This window comes from Coregonus lavaretus (genome assembly GCF_964263955.1).
Source record: "Coregonus lavaretus genome assembly, chromosome: 26".
NCBI lineage: Eukaryota > Metazoa > Chordata > Actinopteri > Salmoniformes > Salmonidae > Coregonus > Coregonus lavaretus.
Window position 1 is genome coordinate 39925369 of NC_140013.1, and position 26232 is coordinate 39951600.

The following is a 26232-nucleotide window of genomic DNA, read 5'->3' on the forward strand; positions in this document are numbered from 1 at the left end:
AATAATATACAGTGGGGAAAAAAAGTATTTAGTCAGCCACCAATTGTGCAAGTTCTCCCACTTAAAAAGATGAGAGAGGCCTGTAATTTTCATCATAGGTACATGTCAACTATGACAGACAAAATGAGAAAAAAAAATCCAGAAAATCACATTGTAGGATTTTTTATGAATTTATTTGCAAATTATGGTGGAAAATAAGTATTTGGTCAATAACAAAAGTTTCTCAATACTTTTGTTATATACCCTTTGTTGGCAATGACACAGGTCAAACGTTTTCTGTAAGTCTTCACAAGGTTTTCACACACTGTTGCTGGTATTTTGGCCCATTCCTCCATGCAGATCTCCTCTAGAGCAGTGATGTTTTGGGGCTGTCGCTGGGCAACACGGACTTTCAACTCCCTCCAAAAATGTTCTATGGGGTTGAGATCTGGAGACTGGCTAGGCCACTCCAGGACCTTGAAATGCTTCTTACGAAGCCACTCCTTCGTTGCCCGGGCGGTGTGTTTGGGATCATTGTCATGCTGAAAGACCCAGCCACGTTTCATCTTCAATGCCCTTGCTGATGGAAGGAGGTTTTCACTCAAAATCTCACGATACATGGCCCCATTCATTCTTTCCTTTACACGGATCAGTCGTCCTGGTCCCTTTGCAGAAAAACAGCCCCAAAGCATTATGTTTCCACCCCCATGCTTCACAGTAGGTATGGTGTTCTTTGGATGCAACTCAGCATTCTTTGTCCTCCAAACACGACGAGTTGAGTTTTTACCAAAAAGTTCTATTTTGGTTTCATATGACATTCTCCCAATCATCTTCTGGATCATCCAAATGCACTCTAGCAAACTTCAGATGGGCCTGGACATGTACTGGCTTAAGCAGGGGGACACGTCTGCACTGCAGGATTTGAGTCCCTGGTGGCGTAGTGTGTTACTGATGGTAGGCTTTGTTACTTTGGTCCCAGCTCTCTGCAGGTCATTCACTAGGTCCCCCCGTGTGGTTCTGGGATTTTTGCTCGCCGTTCTTGTGATCATTTTGACCCCACGGGGTGAGATCTTGCGTGGAGCCCCAGATCGAGGGAGATTATCAGTGGTCTTGTATGTCTTCCATTTCCTAATAATTGCTCCCACAGTTGATTTCTTCAAACCAAGCTGCTTACCTATTGCAGATTCAGTCTTCCCAGCCTGGTGCAGGTCTACAATTTTGTTTCTGGTGTCCTTTGACAGCTCTTTGGTCTTGGCCATAGTGGAGTTTGGAGTGTGACTGTTTGAGGTTGTGGACAGGTGTCTTTTATACTGATAACAAGTTCAAACAGGTGCCATTAATACAGGTAACGAGTGGAGGACAGAGGAGCCTCTTAAAGAAGAAGTTACAGGTCTGTGAGAGCCATAAATCTTGCTTGTTTGTAGGTGACCAAATACTTATTTTCCACCATAATTTGCAAATAAATTCATAAAAAATCCTACAATGTGATTTTCTGGATTTTTTTTTCTCAATTTGTCTGTCATAGTTGACGTGTACCTATGATGAAAATTACAGGCCTCTCTCATCTTTTTAAGTGGGAGAACTTGCACAATTGGTGGCTGACTAAATACTTTTTTTCCCCACTGTATTATGAGTGGTCATACATAATTCATAGATTCACCAAACATCTGATATTATTCTATGTTTCATTATTCCTGGTAGATACTACTGGTTATGATTGCAGACAGAGCCCAGAGAATGGGATGGTGCAATATTGAATTCGTCATATTTTGATAAGGTGCATGCATGGGGATGCCCACGTCACGTCCAGTGCCAAACTCAACTGAGGAGTGATAGAGAATGGAGACCTCTTTCCGGTTTTTATACTGTGTTATGCTTGTTTGCGTAGCACTCCTCACAGGCCATTTGGTGTACGTTTTGTTTGTTGGTGAGATGAAACTACCCAAACTCTAAAGGGTATTATTGTACGTCAGAATTGCAACACAAGATTTGTTCAAGCCTAAAATGTTAGTCCGTAACTGAACATGGTGTTTGTATGTTCACAGATGAAGTTGTATGTTTCATGTTTCACGCATTGCTTTTCTTACAATCCTAACAATTACGTATGGATTTTCTTACGATCCTAACGATACGTTCAAACTTTTGGCAGGTATCTGGCTTTATACACTGCTCTCTTAGCCTGTTGATAGCTGGGGGGTTGCTGCCATCATGTCACCCCTTCCCTCCCCCCTCCCTCCATCCTCTCCCTTCCCTCCCCCTCCTCCCTCCATCCTCTCCCTTCCCTCCCCCTCCTCCCTCTCTCTCTCTCCCCCTCCCTCCCCAGCCCTGTTTTCAGGCCTCTGGGTGAGAGATGGCAGCAGGGTCTCTTTCTCCAGGCACAAAGAGGACGTAACCCACACTGACAGCTCTCCATGATTGCTCCATTCCAGCCTTCTGCAAAACAGGACAGAGACGGGGAGGTGGGAGGGGACAGAGGGAGAGCGATGGAAAGGGAGTGGGAGAAGGAGAGATGCAGATACCCTATCCTACCCTAACACTATGAATAGATCCCTTTTGTTGTTTGCAGATCTGAAGGAACTGGATGAAGGTCTTCCTATGAGTTTAGAGGAGATTCAGCCATATTGTTAATATCTCTCTCTCAGACCTGCCAACACTGAGGGCTTTGAGGGGAGGGAGGTTTCCTTCTGAATTTACTTGTTGACTGCAGTGTGCTCTATCAGTGTTTCTTAATCCTGGTCCTGGGGACCCAAAGGGGGCCCTAGCACTACACACCTCATTCCACTATTCAGCTCATCGTCAAGTCGTTGGCCAAGTGCTAGGGCAAACACACAAATGTGCACCCCTTTGGGTCCTAAAGGACCAGGATTAAGAAACACTTCATTAAAGGGATACTTTGGGATTTTGGCAACTTCCCCAGAGTCAGATGAACTCATGGACGCCATTTTTGTCTCTATGTCCAGTATGAGGTAATTTCGTGAACTAATGCTAACTAGCGTTAGCGCAATGACTGGAAGTCTATGGGTATTTACTAGCATGGATACCGTACTAACCTACTGTACTGTCTGCTCCTGCCCTGTGTTTCCTCTCTCCTCCAGCAGAGGGCACTCCCAGCCAGACCTCAGCCAGCTGCAGCCCTGCCCCGGAGTCTCCACTGAGCTCTGCTGAGGAGTCACTCAATGGTTTAGGGGGGGACCGGGACCCTCTAGCCACCCCGGCCCCGTCTCTGGAGCCCCCATCTGGTGAGCCCTCAGGGGGTGAGTCCCAGCCTGGCACGCCCCTGCCCCTCCCTGGCCCCATCACAGGCCTCAGCATCCAGGAGACGATAGCCACGTCCCCAGAACTGGACACCTACGTCATCACCAAGAAGGTCAAGGAGGTGCTGACCGATAACAACCTTGGTGAGACTCACAGCTTTTACGATACCTTCAGTCTCTATCTGTTCCCTTTTCTCCTTCCCTCTCGCTCTCTTCCCTACTTTATTATTTCTCTCCTATTTCCTATTTGTATTTTCCTCTTTTGTCATTCTTAGTTTTTTGTCTAATTCTTTCCTTTTAGATTAATCTCCAAATACAAGCTTGGATTTCCCAATCCCATGGTAGTCTATCCAGACCTCCAGGCTGACCCCCTGTCTCTCTACTCTCTCTCCCCCCAGGGCAGCGTCTGTTTGGGGAGAGTATCCTGGGTCTGACCCAGGGCTCGGTGTCTGACCTGCTGGCTCGGCCCAAGCCCTGGCACAAGCTCAGTCTAAAGGGACGTGAGCCCTTCGTCCGCATGCAGCTCTGGCTGCAGGACCCACACAAAGTGGAGAAGCTGATGGACATGAAACGTCTGGAGAAAAAAGGTAATGATCTCTCTCTGTCTCTCTCTCTCTCTCTCTCTGTCTCTGTCGCTCTCTCTGTCTCTGTCGCTCTCTCTGTCTCTGTCGCTCTCTCTGTCTCTGTCGCTCTCTGTCTCTCTGTCGCTCTCTGTCTCTGTCTCTCTTTCTGTCTCTCTCTCTCTCTCTCTCTCACACACACACACACACACACACACACACACACACACACACACACACACACACACACACATAGACAGACAGACCAAACACACCCCGGTGTGCTGTTAGGACCGATTATGGACACGGACAATGATTTGCTTTATTGGATGTGACAGGCTTACAGTCATCATCGTCATCATCATATTCTTCATCAATTATAAACAGCAGCAGTCAGCGATTACTATCATTTTTCCTTCCCTTACTGCACTGATCCATTCATCCACTGCTTCCTGGTTCCGTTCATCTACTGCTTCCTGGTTCCATTCATCCACTGCTTCCTGGTTTCCACATAGTCTCTATCTTCCTAGTGAGACGCCGTTGCATGCATGAAATAAACACATAGTGTTTCTGTATCTAAGAGCGTTGAAGCGCGAGGCTAAACGTCTCTGCTGTTCTGGTCCCATAGACACTAAACGTCTCTGCTGTTCTGGTCCCATAGACACTAAACGTCTCTGCTGTTCTGGTCCCATAGACACTAGACGTCTCTGCTGTTCTGGTCCCATAGACACTAGACGTCTCTGCTGTTCTGGTCCCATAGACACTAGACGTCTCTGCTGTTCTGGTCCCATAGACACTAGACGTCTCTGCTGTTCTGGTCCCATAGACACTAGACGTCTCTGCTGTTCTGGTCCCATAGACACTAAACGTCTCTGCTGTTCTGGTCCCATAGACACTAAACGTCTCTGCTGTTCTGGTCCCATAGACACTAGATTGTAGCAACGTGAAGCGCACCCCTGCACATGCGCTGATACTCTGTATGACTGTGTGAGAGTAAAGTCTTGCATCGTGCTCATCTAAATATCTGCGGTGCTATTTGTTGCAACATCATCTCGCTGAGTCTAAATGTAATGATCTTTCTTGCATTGATTAGATTTAGCTTACACTTCTATCAGAGTAGGAAGGACGTCACTGCTCTGTTCCTCTCACGGCTGTACTGAAGATAGATGGCTAGAGGCAAAGTCATGGACACCAGCTGTTTGGTCTTTATTTAGTGTTAGGGTTAAAATACACAGAGTGGCTGGTGTTTTCAGAAGGCAGTATGTGGCCAGCAGGCCTGGCGTCCTCTAGCCTGGGTACCAGTCTGTTTCTGGTCTCTTTAATATAGCCTGGGTACCAGTCTGTTTCTGGTCTCTTTAATATAGCCTGGGTACCAGTCTGTTTCTGGTCTCTTTAATATAGCCTGGGTACCAGTCTGTTTCTGGTCTCTTTAATATAGCCTGGGTACCAGTCTGTTTCTGGTCTCTTTAATATAGCCTGGGTTCCAGTCTGTTTCTGGTCTCTTTAATATAGCCTGGGTACCAGTCTGTTTCTGGTCTCTTTAATATAGCCTGGGTACCAGTCTGTTTCTAGTCTCTTTAATATAGCCTGGGTACCAGTCTGTTTCTGGTCTCTTTAATATAGCCTGGGTACCAGTCTGTTTCTGGTCTCTTTAATATAGCCTGGGTACCAGTCTGTTTCTAGTCTCTTTAATATAGCCTGGGTACCAGTCTGTTTCTGGTCTCTTTAATATAGCCTGGGTACCAGTCTGTTTCTGGTCTCTTTAATATAGCCTGGGTACCAGTCTGTTTCTAGTCTCTTTAATATAGCCTGGGTACCAGTCTGTTTCTGGTCTCTTTAATATAGCCTGGGTACCAGTCTGTTTCTGGTCTCTTTAATATAGCCTGGGTACCAGTCTGTTTCTGGTCTCTTTAATATAGCCTGGGTACCAGTCTGTTTCTGGTCTCTTTAATATAGCCTGGGTACCAGTCTGTTTCTGGTCTCTTTAATATAGCCTGGGTACCAGTCTGTTTCTGGTCTCTTTAATATAGCCTGGGTGCCAGTCTGTTTCTGGTCTCTTTAATATAGCCTGGGTGCCAGTCTGTTTCTGGTCTCTTTAATATAGCCTGGGTACCAGTCTGTTTCTGGTCTCTTTAATATAGCCTGGGTACCAGTCTGTTTCTGGTCTCTTTAATATAGCCTGGGTACCAGTCTGTTTCTAGTCTCTTTAATTTAGCCTGGGTACCAGTCTGTTTCTGGTCTCTTTAATATAGCCTGGGTACCAGTCTGTTTCTAGTCTCTTTAATATAGCCTGGGTACCAGTCTGTTTCTGGTCTCTTTAATATAGCCAGGGTACCAGTCTGTTTCTGGTCTCTTTAATATAGCCTGGGTACCAGTCTGTTTCTGGTCTCTTTAATATAGCCTGGGTACCAGTCTGTTTCTGGTCTCTTTAATATAGCCTGGGTAACAGTCTGTTTCTGGTCTCTTTAATATAGCCAGGGTACCAGTCTGTTTCTGGTCTCTTTAATATAGCCTGGGTACCAGTCTGTTTCTGGTCTCTTTAATATAGCCTGGGTACCAGTCTGTTTCTGGTCTCTTTAATATAGCCTGGGTACCAGTCTGTTTCTGGTCTCTTTAATATAGCCTGGGTACCAGTCTGTTTCTGGTCTCTTTAATATAGCCTGGGTACCAGTCTGTTTCTGGTCTCTTTAATATAGCCTGGGTACCAGTCTGTTTCTGGTCTCTTTAATATAGCCTGGGTACCAGTCTGTTTCTGGTCTCTTTAATATAGCCTGGGTACCAGTCTGTTTCTGGTCTCTTTAATATAGCCTGGGTACCAGTCTGTTTCTGGTCTCTTTAATATAGCCTGGGTACCAGTCTGTTTCTGGTCTCTTTAATATAGCCTGGGTACCAGTCTGTTTCTAGTCTCTTTAATATAGCCTGGGTACCAGTCTGTTTCTAGTCTCTTTAATATAGCCTGGGTACCAGTCTGTTTCTGGTCTCTTTAATATAGCCTGGGTACCAGTCTGTTTCTGGTCTCTTTAATATAGCCTGGGTACCAGTCTGTTTCTAGTCTCTTTAATATAGCCTGGGTACCAGTCTGTTTCTAGTCTCTTTAATATAGCCTGGGTACCAGTCTGTTTCTGGTCTCTTTAATATAGCCTGGGTACCAGTCTGTTTCTAGTCTCTTTAATATAGCCTGGGTACCAGTCTGTTTCTGGTCTCTTTAATATAGCCTGGGTACCAGTCTGTTTCTGGTCTCTTTAATATAGCCTGGGTACCAGTCTGTTTCTGGTCTCTTTAATATAGCCTGGGTACCAGTCTGTTTCTGGTCTCTTGCCAACTCCTTATGGAATTGTCATGTGAAACAAGATTTGCTTGACAATGCCAATGGAGTAGGCAAAAGCACAAACAGATCTTGGACCAGGTTACTGCTACTGGGACCAGGCCTGGCTACCCCAGCTGTCTCTGTGCGGGCGGTTAATGAACAATGACCCCTCACACTGAGCATGCCCACAGCAGGCCTGGAGGTGAGAGGCTGAACCACATGTTGGAGCTCATTGAGCGCAGGCAGCAGGGTGAAGTTGGCCCTAGTCACTGATCAGAGGTCAGAATAGAGCTGTGGGACCTGACCAATAGCAGAGCTGGGAGGAAAGGCAGACAAACCATGAGCTTGACCCTGATTATTTTTTTTATTTTTTTTCACCTTTATTTAACCAGGTAAGCCAGTTGAGAACAGGTTCTCATTTACAACTGCGACCTGGCCAAGATAAAGCAAAGTAGTGCAATAAAAACAACACAGAGTTACATATGGGGTAAAAAAAAAACATTAAGTCAGAAATACAACAGAAAATATATATACAGTGTGTGCAAATGTAGCAAGTTATGGAGGTAAGGCAATAAATAGGCTATAGTGCAGAATAATTACAATAGTATTAACACTGGAATGCTAGATGTGCAAGAGATTATGTGCAAATAGAGATACTGGGGTGCAAAAGAGCAAATTAAATAACAATATAGGGATGAGGTAGTTGGGTGGGCTAATGCTACTGACACGTGGACATGGCCTTGTAGGCTTGTGTTGTGTTGGAGGTTTTCTTCTCTTTTATCGGGTCAGTGTGTCCTGTACTTTGTAGGAGATTAAAGAATGTAAAATCCATGCTGTCATTTGCACATTTGTAGCCTGTGGTGTTTTCAGAGGCTAACTCTGTCCTTGTATTGCTAAAGTTAGACATTACCGCCCCCTAGTGGGTGTTGGTACCAGTACACTGTGTTTATCTACCACAATATCTCATCCTCTCCCTGTCTCTCCCCAGCCTACCTGAAGAGGCGCCACAACTCACTGAGTGACGGCCATTCTGTGGACGGTGGCCTGGCAGGGCCAGACATCTTCCAGAGCTCCAGCCCCCAGCACCAGCAGCCTCCTCAGCTGTACCAGAAGAAGATCCGGGTGGTCCTGGGTCCCGAGGAGAAGGAGGCTCTGAAGAGAGCTTACCAGGAGAAGCCCTACCCCTCCCCCAAAACCATTGAGGAGCTGGCCTCCCAGCTCAACCTCAAGACCAGCACCGTCATCAACTGGTTCCACAACTACAGGTCAGTTACTGCACTGCAGTACTAGACTACGCTACACTATCAGTACTAGACTACGCTACACTATCAGGCTACGCTACACTATCAGTACTAGACTACGCTACACTATCAGTACTAGACTACGCTACACTATCAGTACTAGACTACGCTACACTATCAGTACTAGGCTACGCTACACTATCAGTACTAGACTACGCTACACTATCAGTACTAGGCTACGCTACACTATCAGTACTAGACTACGCTACACTATCAGTACTAGACTACGCTACACTATCAGTACTAGACTACGCTACACTATCAGTACTAGGCTACGCTACACTATCAGTACTAGACTACGCTACACTATCAGTACTAGACTACGCTACACTATCAGTACTAGACTACGCTACACTATCAGTACTAGGCTACGCTACACTATCAGTACTAGACTACGCTACACTATCAGTACTAGACTACGCTACACTATCAGTACTAGGCTACGCTACACTATCAGTACTAGGCTACGCTACACTATCAGTACTAGACTACGCTACACTATCAGTACTAGACTACGCTACACTATCAGTACTAGGCTACGCTACACTATCAGTACTAGACTACGCTACACTATCAGTACTAGACTACGCTACACTATCAGTACTAGACTACGCTACACTATCAGTACTAGACTACGCTATCAGTACTAGACTACGATACACTATCAGTACTAGGCTACGCTACACTATCAGGCTACGCTACACTATCAATACTAGACTACACTACACTATCAGTACTAGACTACGCTACACTATCAGGCTACGCTACACTATCAGTACTAGACTACGCTACACTATCAATACTAGACTACGCTACACTATCAGGCTACGCTACACTATCAGTACTAGACTACGCTACACTATCAGTACTAGACTACGCTACACTATCAGGCTACGCTACACTATCAGTACTAGACTACGCTACACTATCAGGCTACGCTACACTATCAGTACTAGACTACGCTACACTATCAGGCTACGCTACACTATCAGTACTAGACTACGCTACACTATCAGTACTAGACTACGCTACACTATCAGTACTAGACTACACTATCAGTACTAGACTACGATACACTATCAGTACTAGACTACGCTACACTATCAGTACTAGACTACGCTACACTATCAGTACTAGACTACGCTACACTATCAGTACTAGGCTACGCTACACTATCAGTACTAGACTACGCTACACTATCAGTACTAGACTACGCTACACTATCAGTACTAGGCTACGCTACACTATCAGTACTAGACTACGCTACACTATCAGTACTAGACTACGCTACACTATCAGGCTACGCTACACTATCAGTACTAGGCTACGCTACACTATCAGTACTAGACTACGCTACACTATCAGGCTACGCTACACTATCAGGCTACGCTACACTATCAGTACTAGGCTACGCTACACTATCAGTACTAGACTACGCTACACTATCAGTACTAGACTACGCTACACTATCAGGCTACGCTACACTATCAGTACTAGACTACGATACACTATCAGTACTAGACTACGCTACACTATCAGTACTAGACTACGCTACACTATCAGTACTAGACTACGATACACTATCAGTACTAGACTACGATACACTATCAGTACTAGACTACGCTGCACTATCAGTACTAGACTACGCTACACTATCAGGCTACGCTACACTATCAGTACTAGACTACGCTACACTATCAGTACTAGACTACGCTACACTATCAGTACTAGACTACGCTACACTATCAGACTACGCTACACTATCAGTACTAGACTACGCTACACTATCAGTACTAGACTACGCTACACTATCAGGCTACGCTACACTATCAGTACTAGACTACGCTACACTATCAGTACTAGACTACGCTACACTATCAGGCTACGCTACACTATCAGTACTAGACTACGCTACACTATCAGTACTAGACTACGCTACACTATCAGTACTAGACTACGCTACACTATCAGTACTAGACTACGCTACACTATCAGTACTAGACTACACTACACTATCAGTACTAGACTACGCTACACTATCAGTACTAGACTACACTACACTATCAGTACTAGACTACACTACACTATCAGTACTAGACTACACTATCAGTACTAGACTACGCTACACTATCAGTACTAGACTACGCTACACTATCAGTACTAGACTACGCTACACTATCAGTACTAGACTACGCTACACTATCAGTACTAGACTACGCTGCACTATCAGTACTAGACTACGCTACACTATCAGTACTAGGCTACGCTACACTATCAGTACTAGACTACGCTACACTATCAGTACTAGACTACGCTACACTATCAGTACTAGACTACGCTACACTATCAGTACTAGACTACGCTACACTATCAGTACTAGACTACGCTACACTATCAGTACTAGACTACGCTACACTATCAGTACTAGACTACGCTACACTATCAGTACTAGACTATGCTACACTATCAGTACTAGACTACACTACACTATCAGTACTAGACTACGCTACACTATCAGTACTAGACTACGCTACACTATCAGTACTAGACTACACTACACTATCAGTACTAGACTACGCTACACTATCAGTACTATACTACGCTACACTATCAGTACTAGACTACGCTACACTATCAGTACTAGACTATGCTACACTATCAGTACTAGACTACGCTGCACTATCAGGCTACGCTACACTATCAGTACTAGACTACGCTACACTATCAGTACTAGGCTACGCTACACTATCAGGCTACGCTACACTATCAGTACTAGACTACGCTACACTATCAGTACTAGACTACGATACACTATCAGTACTAGACTACGCTGCACTATCAGTACTAGACTACGCTACACTATCAGGCTACGCTACACTATCAGTACTAGACTATGCTACACTATCAGTACTAGACTACACTACACTATCAGTACTAGACTACGCTACACTATCAGTACTAGACTACACTACACTATCAGTACTAGACTACACTACACTATCAGTACTAGACTACGCTACACTATCAGTACTAGACTACACTACACTATCAGTACTAGACTACGCTACACTATCAGTACTAGACTACGCTACACTATCAGTACTAGACTACGCTACACTATCAGTACTAGACTACGCTACACTATCAGTACTAGACTACGCTACACTATCAGTACTAGACTACGCTACACTATCAGTACTAGACTACGCTACACTATCAGTACTAGACTACGCTACACTATCAGTACTAGACTACGATACACTATCAGTACTAGACTACGCTGCACTATCAGTACTAGACTACGCTACACTATCAGGCTACGCTACACTATCAGTACTAGACTATGCTACACTATCAGTACTAGACTACACTACACTATCAGTACTAGACTACACTACACTATCAGTACTAGACTACGCTACACTATCAGTACTAGACTACGCTACACTATCAGTACTAGACTACACTACACTATCAGTACTAGACTACGCTACACTATCAGTACTAGACTACGCTACACTATCAGTACTAGACTACGCTACACTATCAGTACTAGACTACGCTACACTATCAGGCTACGCTACACTATCAGTACTAGGCTACGCTACACTATCAGTACTAGACTACGCTACACTATCAGTACTAGACTACGCTACACTATCAGGCTACGCTTAGGGTGTGGGATCAGGGCTTTAAAGTACAACCAATTTGGTTTGTCCCGTGTGGCTCAGTTGGTAGAGCATGGTGCTTGCAATGCCAGGGTAGTGGGTTCTATTCCCGCGGGGGACCAGCACGTAAAGTATGAAAATGTATGAACTCATCTGTAAATCGATGTGAATAAGAGCGTCTGCTAAATGACTAAAATGTTTTTCTGTGCGACCAGGAGTTTTATTTTGGGAGCCCTGTGCCACTAGGAAAATAAACTCCCAGATGATAATTGTTGTAATGATAAGGCTTCGCTGTACCGTTGTTTCTAAGTGCCCTATGTATATTCGATAGCGTCACGTTAGCAGCATTACTATGGCGAAAACGGCTTGCATGTAGCCCAACCAGGTCAAAAGATCTGTCCCATATTACCGGAGCAAAATTGTTATCTTCCTAGAGTGGACATTTTACATTCATAAAACCATGTCGTGGGCTGTTCTAAAACTACTCGCGCGTGTCGTTAACCATTTGTTTACACTTTTTCACAGTCATGTTACCTTTTTATTTACTTTATTTTATTTAACCTTTAACTAGGCAAGTTAATTAAGAACAAATTCTTATTGACAATGATGGCCTACCAAGAGGCAATAGGCCTCCTGCGGGGACAGGGGCTGGGATAAAAAAAATGTTTTACGACATAACACACATCACGACAAGAGACACCACAACACTACATAAAGAGAGACACCACAACACTACATAAAGAGAGACGCCACAACACTACATAAAGAGAGACACCACAACACTACATAAAGAGAGACGCCACAACACTACATAAAGAGAGACACCACAACACTACATAAAGAGAGACGCCACAACACTACATAAAGAGAGACACCACAACACTACATAAAGAGAGACGCCACAACACTACATAGAGACACCACAACACTACATAAAGAGAGACACCACAACACTACATAAGAGACGCCACAACACTACATAAAGAGAGACGCCACAACACTACATAAAGAGAGACACCACAACACTACATAAAGAGAGACGCCACAACACTACATAGAGACACCACAACACTACATAAAGAGAAACACCACAACACTACATAAAGAGAGACGCCACAACACTACATAAAGAGAAACGCCACAACACTACATAGAGACGCCACAACACTACATAAAGAGAGACACCACAACACTACATAGAGTCGCCACAACACTACATAAAGAGAGACGCCACAACACTACATAGAGACACCACAACACTACATAGATACGCCACAACACTACATAAAGAGAGACACCACAACACTACATAAAGAGAGACACCACAACACTACATAAAGAGAGACACCACAACACTACATAAAGAGAGACACCACAACACTACATAAAGAGAAACACCACAACACTACATAAAGAGAAACACCACAACACTACATAAAGAGAGACACCACAACACTACATAAAGAGAGACACCACAACACTACATAAAGAGAGACACCACAACACTGAATAAAGAGAGACACCACAACACTACATAAAGAGAGACACCACAACACTACATAAAGAGAGACACCACAACACTACATAGAGACACCACAACACTACATAAAGAGAGACACCACAACACTACATAAAGAGAGACACCACAACACTACATAAAGAGAGACACCATAACACTACATAAAGAGACACCACAACACTACATAAAGAGAGACACCACAACACTACATAAAGAGAGACACCACAACACTACATAAAGAGAGACACCACAACACTACATAAAGAGAGACACCACAACACTACATAGAGACGCCACAACACTACATAAAGAGAGACACCACAACACTACATAAAGAGAGACCACAACACTACATAAAGAGACACCACAACACTACATAAAGAGAGACACCACAACACTACATAAAGAGAGACACCACAACACTACATAGAGACACCACAACACTACATAAAGAGAGACACCACAACACTACATAAAGAGAGACACCACAACACTACATAGAGACGCCACAACACTACATAAAGAGAGACACCACAACACTACATAAAGAGAGACCACAACACTACATAAAGAGACACCACAACACTACATAAAGAGAGACACCACAACACTACATAAAGAGAGACACCACAACACTACATAGAGACACCACAACACTACATAAAGAGAGACACCACAACACTACATAAAGAGAGACACCACAACACTACATAGAGACACCACAACACTACATAAAGAGAGACAACACTACATAAAGAGAGACACCACAACACTACATAAAGAGAGACACCACAACACTACATAGAGACACCACAACACTACATAAAGAGACACCACAACACTACATAAAAGAGAAACACCACAACACTACATAAAGAGAGACAACACTACATAAAGAGAGACACCACAACACTACATAAAGAGAGACACCACAACACTACATAAAGAGAGAGACCACAACACTACATAAAGAGAGACACCACAACACTACATAAAGAGAGACACCACAACACTACATAAAGAGAGACACCACAACACTACATAAAGACCTAAGACAACATCACAACGTGGTAGCAGCACGACATGGTGGCAGCAGCACAACATGGTGGCAGCACAAGACATGGTACAAACATTACTGGGCACAGACAACAGCACAAAGGGCAAGAAGGTAGAGACAACAATACATCACACGAAGCAGCCACAACTGTCAGTAAGAGTGTCCATGATAGAGTCTTTGAGTGTAGAGATAGACATAAAACTGTCCAGTTTGAGTGTTTTTTCAAGCTCGTTTTTGTCGCTGGCTGCAGCAAACTGAAAATAGGAGCGACCCAGTAATGTGTGTGCTTTGGGGAGCTTCAACAGAATGTGACTGGCAGAACGGGTGTTGTATGTGAAGGATGAGGGCTGCACTAGGTATCTAAGATAGCTGGTAGTGAGGCCTAAGAGGGTTTTATAAATAAGCATCAACCAATGTGTCTTGCGACGGGTATACAGAGATAGCCAGTTTACAGTGGACTATATAGAGTGCCGTGATGTGTCCTATATGGAGCATTGGTGGTAAATCTGAAGGCCGAATGGTAAAGAACATCTAGCCGCTCGAGAGCGCCACATTACCTTTGTTTTGGAGGTGTTCAGACAAAGGGTAAGGGCAGAGAAAGCTTGTTGGACACTAAGAAAGCTTTTTTGTACGTTTAACATAAAATCCGGGGAGGGGCCAGCTGAGTATAAAACGGTTTAATCTCCATATAAATGGATGAGAGTGCTTCCTACTGCCTGAGCTATATTGTTGATAAATTGAGAAGAGTGTGGGTCCTAGGATCGAGCCTTGGGGTACTCCCTTGGTGACAGGCAGTGGCTGAGACAGCAGATGTTCTGACCTTACACGTTGCATTCTTTGAGAGAGGTAGTTAGCAAACCAGGCCAAAGACTCCTCAGAGACGCCAATACTCCTTAGCCGACCCACAAGAATGGAATGGTCTACCGTATCAAAAGCTATGGCCAAGTCAATAAAAATAGCAGTACAACATTGCATAGAATCATGGGCAGTGGTTGCAGTGACACATCTACAGTGAGGGGAAAAAAGTATTTGATCCCCTGCTGATTTTGAACGTTTGCCCACTGACAAAGTGTCTATAATTTTAATGGTAGGTTTATTTGAACTGTGAGAGACAGAATAACAACAACAAAAATCCAGAAAAAAACTCATGTCAAAAATGTTATACATTGATTTGCATTTTAATTAGGGAAATAAGTATTTGACCCCCTCTAAATCAGAAAGATTTCTGGCTCCCAGGAATGCTGCCTATGTGGTCCTCTGTAGCTCAGCTGGTAGAGCACGGCGCTTGTAACGCCAAGGTAGTGGGTTCGATCCCCGGGACCACCCATACACAAAAATGTATGCACGCATGACTGTAAGTCGCTTTGGATAAAAGCGTCTGCTAAATGGCATATTAAATGGCATATTATTATACAGGTAACAAGTTGAGATTAGGAGCACACTCTTAAAGGGAGTGCTCCTAATCTCAGCTTTTTACCTGTATAAAAGACACCTGTCCACAGAAGCAATCAATCAATCAGATTCCAAACTCTCCACCTTGGCCAAGACCAAAGAGCTCTCCAAGGATGTCAGGGACAAGATTGTAGACCTACACAAGGCTGGAATGGGCTACAAGACCATCGCCAAGCAGCTTGGTCAGAAGGTGACAACAGTTGGTGCAATTAAAATTACTGTCAATCTCCCTCGGCCTGGGGCTCCATGCAAGATCTCACCTCGTGGAGTTGCAATGATCATGAGAACGGTGAGGAATCAGCCCAGAACTACACAGGAGGATCTAGTCAATGATCTCAAGGCAGCTGGGACCATAGTCACCAAGAAAACAATTGGTAACACACTACGCCGTGAAGGACTGAAATCCTGCAGTGCCCGCAAGGTCCCCCTGCTCAAGAAAGCACATATACAGGCCCGTCTGAAGTTTGCCAATGAACATCTGAATGATTCAGAGGAGAACTGGGTGAAAGTGTTGTGGTCAGATGAGACCAAAATCTAGCTCTTTGGCATCAACTCAACTCGCCGTGTTTGGAGGAGGAGGAATGCTGCCTATGACCCCAAGAACACCATCCCCACCGTCAAACATGGAGGTGGAAACATTATGCTTTGGGGGTGTTTTTCTGCAAAGGGGACAGGACAACTTCACCGCATCAAAGGGACGATGGATGGGGCCATGTACCATCAATTCTTGGGTGAGAACCTCCTTCCCTCAGCCAGGGCATTGAAAATGGGTCGTGGATGGGTATTCCAGCATGACAATGACCCAAAACACACGGCCAAGGCAACAAAGGAGTGGCTCAAGAAGAAGCACATTAAGGTCCTGGAGTGGCCTAGCCAGTCTCCAGACCTTAATCCCATAGAAAATCTGTGAAGGGAGCTGAAGGTTCGAGTTGCCAAACGTCAGCCTCGAAACCTTAATGACTTGGAGAAGATCTGCAAAGAGGAGTGGGACAAAATCCCTCCTGAGATGTGTGCAAACCTGGTGGCCAACTACAAGAAACGTCTGACCTCTGTGGTTGCCAACAAGTTTTTTGACACCAAGTACTAAGTCATGTTTTGCAGAGGGGTCAAATACTTATTTCCCTCATTCAAATGCAAATCAATTTATAACATTTTTTACATGCGTTTTTCTGGATTTTGTTGTTGTTATTCTGTCTCACTGTTCAAATAAACCTACCATTAAAATTATAGACTGATCATGTCTTTGTCAGTGGGCAAACGTACAAAATCAGCAGGGGATCAAATACTTAATTCCCTCACTGTATAACCTGAGTGGAAACCAGATTGCATACCAGAGAGAATACTATAGACATCAAGAAAGCCAGTCAGTTGATTATTGACAAGTTTTTCCCAACACTTTTGATAAACAAGATAGAAATTGGCCTATAACAGTTAGGATTAGCTTGATCTCCCCCTTTAAATAAAGGACGCACCGTGGCTGCCTTCCAAGCACTGGGAACCTCCCCAGAGAGGAGAGACAGGCTCGGCGAAGATAGGGGCTGCAACCCTAAAGAAGATAGGATCTAAACCATCTGACCCAGATGTTCTTTTTGGGTCAAGTTTAAGGAGCTTCTTTAGCACCAGTGACCGCCTGCAGGGAGAAGCTGTGTAGCGGGGCAGGGGGAAAAGAGGGAGGAGCATCAGGGCTAGTCTCATTAGAAGGACTGGGAGATAAGGAAATGTTGGACGGGCAAGGAGGCATGGCTGAGTCAAATAGGAATCCAGACTTAACGAAGTGGTGATTTTAAAGAGCTCAGCCATTTGCTCCTTGTCAGTAACAACCACAAAAAAAATTACGTGAGAGAGTCGCTCTCTATGACTCCAGTAGGCTATAAAAATATAGTAGGCCTATGCTAGTTAATTAAAGCGTTTCTGAGTAAAGCTCACATAAGATTCACAAGTTAATTAGCCTACATAAAATTCAGACCTCATTGGCTAGCTAGCAAACAACCTGGTAACTTTACCATTATATCCAAAAAAACAGCTTCTTCATGAGATCAAATATCGTGCCAATGAATGAATGACAGATCTCTTCTAGTGATGGCTCATTCGCGAACGAACAGCTCTTTTTGGTGAATGTCGGGAGCCGAATCGCATCGGTTTAAGACTTTTATTTGGCTCCCTACTTTGCATACTGCTACTACAGCTTTTAGAGCAGATAAGTTACAAAATAATTCTCTAAAGAGGGTGAATCCTGACTGCAGAAACAATAAATAGTGGGGAGAGCACGTGAAACTGGTCCACGTGGATATTTTCAATGCATGAAAAGAAAGTCATTTTTTTGTAGACCATCTAATAATTTGTGACCCACCATGTCTTTTCGGTCTTATGTTGTTGTTGTTTTATTGAATAAAAGTACAGACTCAGAGCTTCAAAATGGTATATAATACACTGCCGTTGGATGAAACATGGGGAAGTAATGCGGCTTTGAACGTTTTAATCCCGTTTAGGATAACATTATTTTCACACTTGCTTTACATTAATACTTGGGAAACATATATTTAGAAAAGGAATACTTTCACCAAATTGCCAAAATGGATTCTCTGAACATTATACATTATAAGTTCCCCCATTAGCAGAATGAAATAGCCTATTGTTTTATAATAAAGACAGCTACAGTGCTGCTCTTTGTTTATGCCCATTTAGCATCGTTCCCTCTTACATCCACCCATCTCTTCCAGAGATGTTCGATGGGGTTCAAGTCCAGGCTCTGGCTGGGCCACTCAAGGACATTCAGAGACATGTCCCCGAAGCCACTCCTGCGTTGTCTTTGTTGTGTGCTTAGGATCATTGTCCTGTTGGAAGGTGAACCTTCACCCCAGTCTGAGGTCCTGAGCGCTCTTGAGCAGGTTTCCATAAAGGATCTCTCTGACTTTGCTCCATTCATCTTTCCCTCGATCCTGACTAGTCTCCCAGTCCCTGCCGCTAAAAAACATCCCCACAGCATGATGCTGCCACCACCATGCTTTACCGTAGGGATGGTGCCAGGATTCCTCCAGACGTGACACTTGGCATTCAGGACAAAGAGTTAAATCTTGGTTTCATCAGACCAGAGAATCTTGTTTCTCATGGTCTGAGAGTCTTTAGGTGCCTTTTGGCAAATTCCAAGCGGGCAGTCATGTGCCTTTTACTGAGGAGTGGCTTCCGTCTGGCCACTCTACCATAAAGGCTTGATTGGTGGAGTGCTGTAGAGATGGTTGTCCTCCTGGAAGGTTCTCCCATCTCCACAGAGGAATTCTGGAGCTCTGTCAGAGTGACCATCGGGTTCTTGGTCACCTCCCTGACCAAGGTCCTTCTCCCCCGATTGCTCAGTTTGGTCGGGCGGACAGCTCTAGGAAGAGTCTTGGTGGTTCCAAACTTCTTCCATTAAAGAATGATGGAGGCCAATGTGTTCTTGGGGACGTTCAATGCTGCAGAAATGTTTTGGAACCCTTCCCCAGATCTGTGCCTCGACACAATCCTGCCTCTGTGCTCTACGGACAATTCCTTCGACCTCATGGCTTGGTTTTTGCTCTGACATGCACTGTCAACTGTGGGACCTTATATAGACAGTGTGTGTGCCTTTCCAAATCATGTCCAATCAATTGAATTTACCACAGGGGGACACCAATCAAGTTGTAGAAACATCTGAAGGATGATCAATGGAAACAGGATGCACCTGAGCTCAATTTCGAGTCTCATAGCAAAGGGTCTGAATACTTTTAATAAATTTGCAAACATTTCTAAAAACCTGTTTTAGCTTTGTCATAATGGAGTATAGTGTGTAGATTGATGATTTTTTTTTATTTAATCCATTTTAGAATAAGGCTGTAACGTAACAAAATGTGGAAAAAGTCAATGGATCTGAATACTTTCCGAATGCACTGTATGAACAGATTTGAATAAGATGTCATGTTGCTAAAATGCTGTCAGTTCCACTTTAAAAACACACAAACACATACATTGGGGAAAAAAAGTATTTAGTCAGCCACCAATTGTGCAAGTTCTCCCACTTAAAAAGATGAGAGAGGCCTGTAATTTTCATCATAGGTACACGTCAACTATGACAGACAAATTGAGGGGAAAAAATCCAGAAAATCACATTGTAGGATTTTTAATGAATTTATTTGCAAATTATGGTGGAACATAAGTATTTGGTCACCTACAAACAAGCAAGATTTCTGGCTCTCACAGACCTGTAACTTCTTCTTTAAGAGGCTCCTCTGTCCTCCACTCGTTAACTGTATTAATGGCACCTGTTTGAACTTGTTATCAGTATAAAAGACACCTGTCCACAACCTCAAACAGTCACACTCCAAACTCCACTATGGCCAAGACCAAAGAGCTGTCAAAGGACACCAGAAACACAATTGTACGGCGGCAGGTAGCTTAGTGGGTAAGAGCGTTGTGCCAGTAACCGAAAGGTCGCTGGTTCTAATCCCCGAGCCGACTAGGTGAAAAATCTGTCGATGTGCCCTTGAGCAAGGCACTTAACCCTAATTGCTCATGTAAGTCGCTCTGGATAAGAGCGTCTGCTAAATGACCAATTATTATTATTATTATTATTAATTATAATTGTAGACCTGCACCAGGCTGGGAAGACTGAATCTGCAATAGGTACGCAGCTTGGTTTGAAGAAATCAACTGTGGGAGCAATTATTAGGAAATGGAAGACATACAAGACCACTGATAATCTCCCTCGATCTGGGGCTCCACGCAAGATCTCACCCCGTGGGGTCAAAATGATCACAAGAACGGTGAGCAAAAATCCCAGAACCACACGGGGGGACCTAGTGAATGACCTGCAGAGAGCTGGGACCAAAGTAACTAAGCCTACCATCAGTAACACACTACGCCACCAGGGACTCAAATCCTGCAGTGCCAGACGTGTCCCCCTGCTTAAGCCAGTACATGTCCAGGCCCGTCTGAAGATTGCTAGAGTGTATTTGGATGATCCAGAAGAGGATTGGGAGAATGTCATATGGTCAGATGAAACCAAAATATAACTTTTTGGTAAAAACTCAACTCGTCGTGTTTGGAGGACAAAGAATGCTGAGTTGCATCCAAAGAACACCATACCTACTGTGAAGCATGGGGGTGGAAACATCATGCTTTGGGGCTGTTTTTCTGCAAAGGGACCAGGACGACTGATCCGTGTAAAGGAAAGAATGAATGGGGCCATGTATCGTGAGATTTTGAGTGAAAACCTCCTTCCATCAGCAAGGGCATTGAAGATGAAACGTGGCTGGGTCTTTCAGCATGACAATGATCCCAAACACACCGCCCAGGCAACGAAGGAGTGGCTTCGTAAGAAGCATTTCAAGGTCCTGGAGTGGCCTAGCCAGTCTCCAGATCTCAACCCCATAGAAAATCTTTGGAGGGAGTTGAAAGTCCGTGTTGCCCAGCGACAGCCCCAAAACATCACTGCTCTAGAGGAGATCTGCATGAAGGAATGGGCCAAAATACCAGCAACAGTGTGTGAAAACCTTGTGAAGACTTACAGAAAACGTTTGACCTGTGTCATTGCCAACAAAGGGTATATAACAAAGTATTGAGAAACTTTTGTTATTGACCAAATACTTATTTTCCACCATAATTTGCAAATAAATTCATAAAAAATCCTACAATGTGATTTTCTGGATTTTTTTTTCTCATTTTGTCTGTCATAGTTGACGTGTACCTATGATGAAAATTACAGGCGCCTCTCATCTTTTTAAGTGGGAGAACTTGCACAATTGGTGGCTGACTAAATACTTTTTTCCCCCACTGTAAACTAGACATTAAAACCCTGCATACCAGAAATAACATTAATTGACCTCCAAGTCCAAGCAATAAGCTCAAAGTACAAAGACAAAATACCTGAAGTGTTGCTTGTTCACCCTCGATCATCTCCTTGTACTGGTGGCTGAGAGCAGGTTTATGCTGAAAGACAAATTCCAGAAAATTTGAAATTAATTAATCTCCTATATCTTGTTATTGCCTGTTGACTGCTACAGCTCTACTAAAATGTTGTGTACACACACTCAACCTGCTTCCATCCAAACAATGGTAATGTAGACACTACAAGATAATTAGCTAGATTTAGCAAACATTTAGCTTCATAATTACCAGCTGGCTAGATGTAAATGGTATTCATCTAGCTAGCCAGCTAGTTGAACATGTAAAAAAAAAATGACCTCAATCTATAATCCAATAGCTAGCTGTTTAGCTATCATTTCATCGTGGCTCGCTAGCTAGCCAACTTAGTATGTGTCCCTATCACTTAACATGGGGTATGATTAGCTTGCTAATCGATTAGCATTCGCACCACAGTGGCTATTTTCGGTAGCTAGCTAGTTAAACATGACAAACTGACAAACATGAAAAAGATTATCATCGTGTCATGCATGGCTTAGCATATCAGCAATCAACATTAACAGCAGAATGCAACTGGCCAGCTCAGCTAGCTGGCTATAATGTTACCTGTATGCAACTGTCTAGCTAGCTAGCTATATAACTAGCAATAAAACATACTTTTTGATACAGTTGCGACAGTAACGTATGCACATGTAGCTATCTTGGCATTTTAACTGTAGACTGTTACCTGTGTATGGATTATGATGATTCATGGCAGACTGTAACACTTTCAAAATAATCCTTCCCACTCGGCTTCAATCAGTCCAGACAGCTTTAGCCACAGAAGACAGAGCTATGTCGATAGATACCAGCAGCGGTTTTCAGGGCAACACTGTTATTGAAAGCTGTAGTTACACTTTGCATGTTGTCCATGATTTAACATTTGAGTAAATATCCGCAGTAGCAGAGAGCATGATGTTCCATTTGACAGAGAAGCTTTAAGAGTGGATGTGCTGACTAGAATGGACTTTATTTCTCGTGAATGTTCCAGCCCCCTCATTATCTCAACCAATCATGGCTAGGCAAGATTATGTATTGTCTCCTGGTCTAAACAGCTTCATGATTTCACGTTTTAATGTATATTTACAGATTACGTATGAGTTTGTTATTAAGGCACATAAAAGTTCCCGTAAAAAAAAACGCATTTAGCTGAGAAAAAAAAATTTTTTACGTTCAAATGCCTCTCCTGTGAAGTAGTGACGGCCGTCATACGCCCAGCTTTCTGAAATGAAGGCCAGGTAAAACATTTATTTGAACGCGCATTTCACGATCTGACATAATGGTAGTCTACCGTTTGGGCTTAACATTGGAGAGTTGCACCAACAAAAATCATGGTTCTAAGTCTATTGTTAAGCATTTTGAACGATGAGCCGTTTGGGAGGCAGGTGAGCTGGCTCACCGAAAATACTCACCGAAAAGACTCACCGAAATGCACATCACTAATCTCTTGCATGTTGTCATCACAAACCTGACTGTGTAAAATGTTCTATGTAATGCATCTCAATAGGAAAATAGTGATTTTAAACAATCTAGAAACCTAATATTCCACAAATTACATTGTAATTTCAATGACAGGTATTCGAATCAAAATGTCAGCTTTTATAATAAACTAGGTCAATGTCTTTTCAGTGTTACATATTAGTTTCTGGGGCACAACATGTGCTTCAAAAGTAGCTAGAATTCAGATAGGCCCAGTATAGGCTTCATCGCAATCCATTTAATACATCTTCTTTTCTGGTGCTCCTAAATTGCATGTGTGTGTTTCTAACTTTTTGAAGTTGATAGCACCAGTGAAAAATGTTAATTAAGAGTCCTGTGTGGGATAGTAACATATCTATGACTAATTAATTAGACCATGTCTGTTGCTGTGAATCCTAGGATGTCCTTAGTGCTGTGATATTAGACACTGTAGAGTTGGTGACTGTTTTAGTTCAAATCTGCTTCTACTTAGGGTCTTCTGTTTGACATATGATGTCCAGTTGTGTTTGAGGAGTCAGTCTAACCCCCCCTGCTCTCCGTCCCTCCCCAGGTCTCGTATCCGCAGGGAGCTCTTCATAGAGGAGATTCAGGCTGCAGGGTCAGCTGCAGCAGCTAAAGCAGGGGAGGGGGAAAGCTGTGACGGGACAGAGGCCGATGGCACGATGGAGGGCCGCCACCGTGGGCCTACAGGGCCAGAGGAGCACAGAGAGGCCTCTGAGGACCAGGACATGGAGGCCGGGGTTGAAGCCGGGGTGTCAGGTGGATCCCCTGCCCAGAGAAACTGCACTACCTCAGGCTCGGCCGGGCCGGGCTCCAGCAGCAGCAGCCTCTTCAGTCTCCCTGAGGCAGGTCTCTCTCTCTCAGCCCCCGCAAGTCACACCTTAACCTCGACTAAGAACCCCAGGGACAGTACCCTGCGCAAGAAGAAAGCTGCCAACCTCAACAATATCATCCACAGACTGGAGAAGGCTGCCGGCAAGGAAGACCCTTCTGAGTGGGAGTTCTGAACCTCCCACCGCCCCCTCACACCCCTTCTCATGACCTCACAACCTTTGCCCTTTGACCCTCCCCCTATTCTTCTCCTATTGGACAGAAGAGGGCACAGCCAAAGCCAAGTTTAATGGCCATTTTTATACCCAGTCTCTTTCCTGAGAGAAAGGAGAGAAGAAGTGGTTGCCAAACCAAGATGGAGAAGAACTCTGAGAAGACAAAAAGGAGGGAATCTTAGGCTCTGAATACTGAGTTTAGTTTTGTTACTGAGAAAAGCACTTAGTTGTCCTGCTGGCCACAGGGCCTACTGTACCCCCAAACACCACCAGCCACTGGCAGGTACCCACAAACACCACCAGCTACTGGCAGGTACCCCCAAACACCACCATTTACTGGCAGGCTGCACCACAGACAGACAGACAGACTGAGCTGAGCTGAGCTGAGCTGGGGGTTTAACCCAGAGCTAGCCCTGGACTGGACCAGGAGCTGTTTAAATGATGGATGGACACACTCACAGGAGGATAATCTTTAGTGTGTTCATTTAGAAGAGATACATTTTTCCCCCTGTCACCTCAGTGTCCTGTCCACATATCTCCCCTCACGTAGTGACCTCACACAGTGAGCCCAGCCACCTCTTTTCCAACACTGTCCAGCGACTGTTACAAACCTTTTGCCTTTCTATCTCTCCACAGTTGTGTGTTCTTATAAGGGCAGCGTGACTTTTTAACCTTGTTACTCCATTTTGTGTGTGTGTGTGTGTGTGTGTGTGGCTGAGGAGCAAGATGATTCAGCTGAAGAGAAGAATCAATACCTAAAAAGACCAAGTTTCCATAGTCACTGAGGGAAGAATGACCTTTGACCCCTGTGTGGTCCTGCTGACAGCCATGTGATGGTGCTGAGCGGTGGGATCTCTGGTGCACCACTCATCTGAAGAGGAACCACCTTTTAGTTCCGTAGCGTACTCCCAAGGATGATTTTTGATATCGCAATTTGGTTGCCACTAAGAGATTGCACAGTACAGTCTATTGACTCTAGAGAGTACAAGTTAAGGAATTGTTTTTACAAAAGCTAAAAATAGAAGAGTTACTGTTTTTTAAAACTTCAAAATGAAACATGGTTAACTCACAGTTGAAACATGATATATGATGAAACTACATAGGAGCTAACATAGTGATATGGTGTCATTGTCTGGGTTAGTAAGTGCACACATCACAGTTTAACCAACCTACTCTGACCTAGTGGGTCTCTGACAATGTTTTCCAAAACATATTTCCATAGGCCAAATCAGGAAAACTGGACAAAACATCACGGAGATGTCAATATCATCTGTACTAGAAGTCCCAGGTTTGGTCAATAACACAGGGTGCTGTGTTAGTCTACATACAGAGAGGCAGGGGAACAGTTTGGGACTTATATATGGTGGCTTATACTTCTATATGGACCCTACTCCACACACACCCTGCTCCATACCCTGCTCCAGACCCTTCTCCATACCCCACCCCAGACCCTACTCCATACCCTACACCAGACCCTTCTCCATACCCTACACCAGACCCTTCTCCATACCCTACACCAGACCCTGCTCCATACCCTACACCAGACCCTGCTCCATACCCTACACCAGACCCTGCTCCATACCCTACACCAGACCCTTCTCCATACCCTACACCAGACCCTTCTCCATACCCTACACCAGACCCTCCTCCATACCCTACACCACACCCTGCTCCATACCCTACACCAGACCCTCCTC

The 26232-nt window shown here is 44.1% G+C and overlaps 1 protein-coding gene across 1 annotated transcript in view; it reads left to right on the forward strand.

The window, feature by feature from the left end:
* The window catches only part of LOC311102173 (homeobox protein cut-like 1), a gene marked incomplete at its 3' end in the record, with an annotated part of 130686 nt that extends 106190 nt beyond the window's left edge, over positions 1-24496 (forward strand). Inside the window, exons 20-23 of the mRNA XM_084143421.1 lie at positions 3075-3377; positions 3632-3820; positions 8089-8365; positions 24040-24496. Coding sequence (XP_083999547.1) covers positions 3075-3377; positions 3632-3820; positions 8089-8365; positions 24040-24496 — 1226 coding nt within the window. The remainder of the gene's footprint in view (positions 1-3074; positions 3378-3631; positions 3821-8088; positions 8366-24039) is intronic.
* Positions 24497-26232: the final 1736 nt, after the last annotated feature.